Source organism: Dryobates pubescens, chromosome 19 (genome assembly GCF_014839835.1).
Source record: "Dryobates pubescens isolate bDryPub1 chromosome 19, bDryPub1.pri, whole genome shotgun sequence".
NCBI classification, from domain to species: domain Eukaryota; kingdom Metazoa; phylum Chordata; class Aves; order Piciformes; family Picidae; genus Dryobates; species Dryobates pubescens.
In genome coordinates, this window is record NC_071630.1 from 20,884,302 (window position 1) to 20,888,902 (window position 4,601).

Consider the following 4,601-nt stretch of genomic DNA (forward strand, 5'->3'; position numbering starts at 1 on the left):
ACCACTGAAGTTTCCGTTCAATTAACCGCGCTGCCACCGCGCTCCAAGGGGGCGAGGGCGGATCAATAGACAGCACCCGGTAATAAGGTCCTTGGGGGCGATGGATCACCGCCGAGCCGCTGCCGGCGGACCCCGGGCTCACACACGCACACACACCCCTGGCGCCGTCACCCGCTTTCCTGGGCCAGGGCGCTGCCCCTGGAGCCGCACACGGACTCGCTCCCCACTCCCTGCATTGCAGCCGCCCCGCCACCACCGACAGCTGAAGAGCGGGACGGAGCAGCGGCGCCTGCAGGGGGCGCTGCCGCTCCAGCGTTCGGCCCCGCCGCCGCCCGGCCCGGCCGTGGCAAAGGCCCGCTCCGCCTCCGGGCAGCCCCGGCACCGCCGGCCCGCGGCCGACCCGCGCTCCGCCCGAGGATGCGCCGATCCCGCCGCGGTCCCGTCCCAACAGTAACAGGGAGGGGAGGGAGAAAAATAAGAGATGGGGAAAGAGAGTGTAGTCAAAGTGGCAACAGTTTATTTATTAGCCAAAAATATATACTTTCTTGTACATTTTGGTTCACATATATGTACATTTTTACTGTATGTACAAAACCAAACAACAACCAGGAAAAAAAAAATAAAAAATTGAAACACCTAATTCTCACTGTACTTCCAAAAACCTCACAAACTCGCCTAATCCAGATGATAGTACAGAAGCGGGTATTTTTTTTCCTTTTTAGTTTTAATATACGGACATGCTTACAGGTTGTAACTATACAGAGATTTTTTAATATTTTTTTTTTTTTTACAATCATTACAACAACAATTTAAAAAAAAAAATCAACTATGATGATGACAACGCCGATAGAACCATAGCGGCATCAAGCTGGTTCTGGGGCCTGGAAAAAAAAATGACACAGAAAAAAAAAAATTAATAGGATTTCTCGTCAAGTCGGGCCAGTACAGTATTTTTAGTATTAGTTTAGTTGTTGTTGATATTTTTTTAAAAAAAAAAATCTAAATATAAAAAGTTTTCAGCATGACTTAGAGCAAATTTATTTAGTTACGAAAATACCACGGGCCCGATCCCCGCGGCTTCCGTCAATCAAAGGAGTGATTGATTTAAGTGACCGAGCTCAGGACAACAAGGCTCAGCCTCTGAACTTTTCATACTAGCTGGGGGTTTGTTTCAATTTGTTGTGTTCCTACTGCCGCCGTATCGCGCTAGGGGCAGACCGGGGGGCTCTGGAGGAAACGGCAGGTCCCGATGCGCTCCTGCCCGACCCGGCCCCGAACCCAGCAACCTCCTGGCCCCGCCGCCCCGACCGCAGCTCGGCCTGCCCGCTCGCAAAGTCCAGAAGACAGAACAGAAAATAAAATATTCATGTATAATCAGCATAACCCACACGCACGCTGAGGAAGAACAAGAAATGCCCTGGAAAGGGAACTAAAGAAGCGGAGAAAATAAGCTAACCATTGACAACTCCCTCCATTATATCCTTAGGAGACTGAGGAAGCAATCTCTTACCGCCTCTGCACTGGCTGGAAAGCTGTCTTTATTAACTTTTTCTCTACTTCCAAGGCACTAGATCGATCTAAAAAGAGAAAGGGGTGGGGGGGGAAAGTTCTTTTATAGCCCCGGGTTTATTCCCCCCATCCCTGAATTAATCCTCTAGACTTAAGATCTCTCCGCAAGTTGCAAATACGACAAAGCGACTGCTGTGCTGCAAGTGTGACCATCAGGAGGGAAATAAACCAACCCTGGAGTAAGCCGTACGGCCGAGTCCTTCCCACAAAGACCATCTGAGCAGCAACAACCACAGCAACAAAAATTATCTCCGTCAGATGAAGGTAATTCTCGGGTTTTGAGACTAACCTGGAGAGGAGGCCCCCACCCTACGGCCGCCCTCTCGCCACCACCTGCGCCCCGACGGCTGCGCCGAGCCGAGTCGGGCCGTGGGCACTATAAGGACCCCGCGGGACTGGCGCCCCCCGTATCTGCCCCACGCACAAGGTGCTGTGAGGCCTCCTGCTCCGCGCAGCGAGCCCCCCGCGTCGGCTGTTGGCCCGGCCCATCCCTCAGCGGTCACCTGCTCCGGCGGGCTCCGCGCTCTGCGCTTGGTCCGCGGGCCGCGGGAAGGCGGCGGAGGGGGTGGCGGGGCCGGTCCCCAGTCCCAGCAGGTGGGGAGTGTTCAGTAAGGCCAGCGGGTGCGGGGCCGGGTGGTGGTGGTGGTGGGCCGAGAAGGCGCGGTTGGTCCAGTTGGGGAACTTGCCCAGAGGGCAGGAGGAGACGAGTCTGTGGGGTGGTGGGGGGGGAAGCGGCAGCTGCTGGGGAGCGGCCGCTGGCGGGGAGCCGCCGCCGGGAGACTTGCGGGGGTTGTCCGGGCTGGTGGCCGTCTCAGCCAACGACCAGATCTTGGGCTTCGGCACGGTGCCGGCCAAAGCGCCGTCCGTCGGGGAGGAAGCGGCAGAGGAGGAGGCGGAGGAGGGAGACGAGAGGTGGTGTGGTGGTGGCTGGAGGGGCGGCTTGAGGGGCTCCAGGCCGGCAGGGGCGGCGGCGGGGAGCTCGCACTTGTGGTGATGGTGGTGATGGTGGTGGAGGTGGTGGTGGCGGAGGTGGTGCGGCTCGCTCTCGGCGGCTTTGAGGTAACGCTCCTCGGAGCCGGGCAGGTCCTCGAAGCCCTCGGAGCCCTCCGAGTCCGTCTTGGAGTCGGAGTGCAGGAGGTCGGTGTCCTGCAGCTCGTCCTCCAGCTCGTCCTTATTGCTCTCGATATTCTCAGTGTCAATGTTCTCCAGGTCGATCTCCTCCTCGTCCTCCCTCTTGTCCTCTTCCCCCTCGTGGTCGCTCCCGTAGGAGTTGCCCTCCTCGTCCGTCCTGCTGCGGGGGGCCCAGGTCATTTTGTTTTCCTTTTTGAGGCGCCGCCGCGCGTTGGCGAACCAGGTGGAGACCTGGGTGAGGGTCATTTTGGTGATGATGGCCAGCATGATCTTCTCACCCTTGGTGGGGTAGGGGTTTTTCCGGTGCTCGTTGAGCCAGGCCTTGAGGGTGCTGGTGCTCTCCCGGGTGGCGTTCTTGGGCCGCGACGGGTCCCCGAACTGGTACTGCCCGTAGGGGTAGAAGGCAGGGTGGTGATGGGGAAAGGCGGCGTGCTGCACCCCCGGGCTCTCCTTCAGCTCGTACTGGGCGCCCTGCAGCGAGAGGGAAGGGGCGGCCTGGCTGAAACGGCGCGCCGGGCCCTGCCCGGGGCCCCTCCATCCCACCGCCCCACCACCGTTACCAGGAGCAGAGCCCCAGTTCGGCACCAGAGCGGTGGCTGGGCCGAGCTGCCTCCCCGTGCGGCCGACCTCCTCAGCCCCGGCCGTGCCGTCCCGGGTACACTCCGGCCCCGGCAGCCCGGTCCTTCTGACTGCGCCTCTGCCCGTGCCCGGGAACCAGGACATAGCTCCCTAGGTGCGTGTGCGTGTGCGCGGCGGGGCCGCCGGCAGCCGGGGCCGTTCACCGCAGCCTTCAAAGCCTGCGGGCGGAGCGGGGGAAACCCGCGGGGTCGCCACTTCAGCCCTGCCCCTCTCCGGCAGCTCTCCCGAGGCAGGACAGCGATAACGCCCTATCTCTTTCCTGACAGCCCTCCCTACGGCTTCCCCGGCGGTCCCCCTGGCCGATCCCCAGCGCGAATCACGCCCGGCCTGCCCCGTCCCTGTCGTCTCGGGGAGGGAGCGGTGAGCCCCGAGGGTGCCTCTTACCAGTTGGGGGAAGATGGGCAGCTCGGCGGCGTAGGGCAGGAAGGCTCCGTAGCCCTGGGCAGCGGCGGCGGCGGCGTAGGGTGCGCCGTACATGGAGGAGAGCACATTGGAGAGCGTCCCGGACGGGGCCAGCTCGGCGCCGCCGCGGGAGCCACCGCTTCCCGGGCGCTCCGCCGGGTAAATCGGCCTGATGTACTGGTAGCCCAGCTGGGGGAAAGACATGGTGGGGGAGCGGGGGCAGGGGAGGGGGGAGGAGGAGGAGGGGGGGGGGAGAAGAGAGGAAGAAGGGAGAGAAAGGGGAGAAAGTAGCAGGGCCGGGAGCGGAGGAGGGAGCTGGGTCGCTCGCCCTCGCCGACCGATCGCACTTTCAGCGCTTCCCGCAAACTCCGGCGGACATGGAGGGGGGGAGCCAGGGGTGCGCGGAGGCCGCGGGCTCCCTCCTGTCCTCGGCCGCCGCCGTAAACGATCCGATAGCTTCTTTCTTCTCTCACTTTTCCTATTGATCTGAGTGGACCCAGGTCAGGTCCTAACAGATTGCCTGAGATTATTGGGACTCTGGGCTCTGATTGACATTTCTAGTCTCTCACAAGCCCCTCCTATTTCTTTTAAGTGTCTCTCTCTCTCTCTCTCTCTCTCTCTCTCTCTCTCTCCCTCTGCCTCCCTCTCTCTCTCATGCCCAGAGCTCGCTCTCCCCGGGTTTGTCACTAGCTGCTTTTTTTTCCTCCTCTTTTTTTTTTTTTTTTTAAATCTGTTTACTGACGTCGCGATCTTTTATTTGAGTTGCTTTCAAATCTCGTTTTAGCGATCGCCAATCAGTTGTGTGTTTTACAAAGGTTTAACCTTGCCTCATGCTATTCTAATTATATAGCGATAGATTT

General features: G+C 59.7%; 1 protein-coding gene across 1 annotated transcript; it reads right to left on the reverse strand.

Annotated features, from left to right (window-relative positions):
• Nucleotides 1-508: 508 nt before the first annotated feature.
• Nucleotides 509-4,343, reverse strand: IRX3 (iroquois homeobox 3). The gene is made up of 4 exons (XM_054170048.1): nt 3,724-4,343; nt 2,073-3,171; nt 1,511-1,577; nt 509-881 (listed from the first exon to the last, which is right to left on the reverse strand). The coding sequence occupies exons 1-4, from the start codon at nt 3,943-3,945 to the stop codon at nt 827-829; spliced, it is 1,443 nt and encodes a 480-aa protein (XP_054026023.1). The 5' UTR covers nt 3,946-4,343; the 3' UTR covers nt 509-826.
• Between the last annotated feature and the right edge of the window lie 258 nt (nt 4,344-4,601).

What these genes read in the sequence shown, in the direction of transcription:
- IRX3 (XM_054170048.1), bottom strand. Translation starts at nt 3,945, where the DNA reads ATGTCTTTCCCCCAGCTGGGCTACCAGTACATCAGGCCGATTTACCCG. An exon ending in TGCCCATCTTCCCCCAACTG is followed by an intron (nt 3,172 to 3,723) that starts GTAAGAGGCACC and finishes CTCTCGCTGCAG; the next exon opens with GGCGCCCAGTACGAGCTGAA. An exon ending in CGCGGAGCCCGCCGGAGCAG is followed by an intron (nt 1,578 to 2,072) that starts GTGACCGCTGAG and finishes TTCTCTTTTTAG; the next exon opens with ATCGATCTAGTGCCTTGGAA.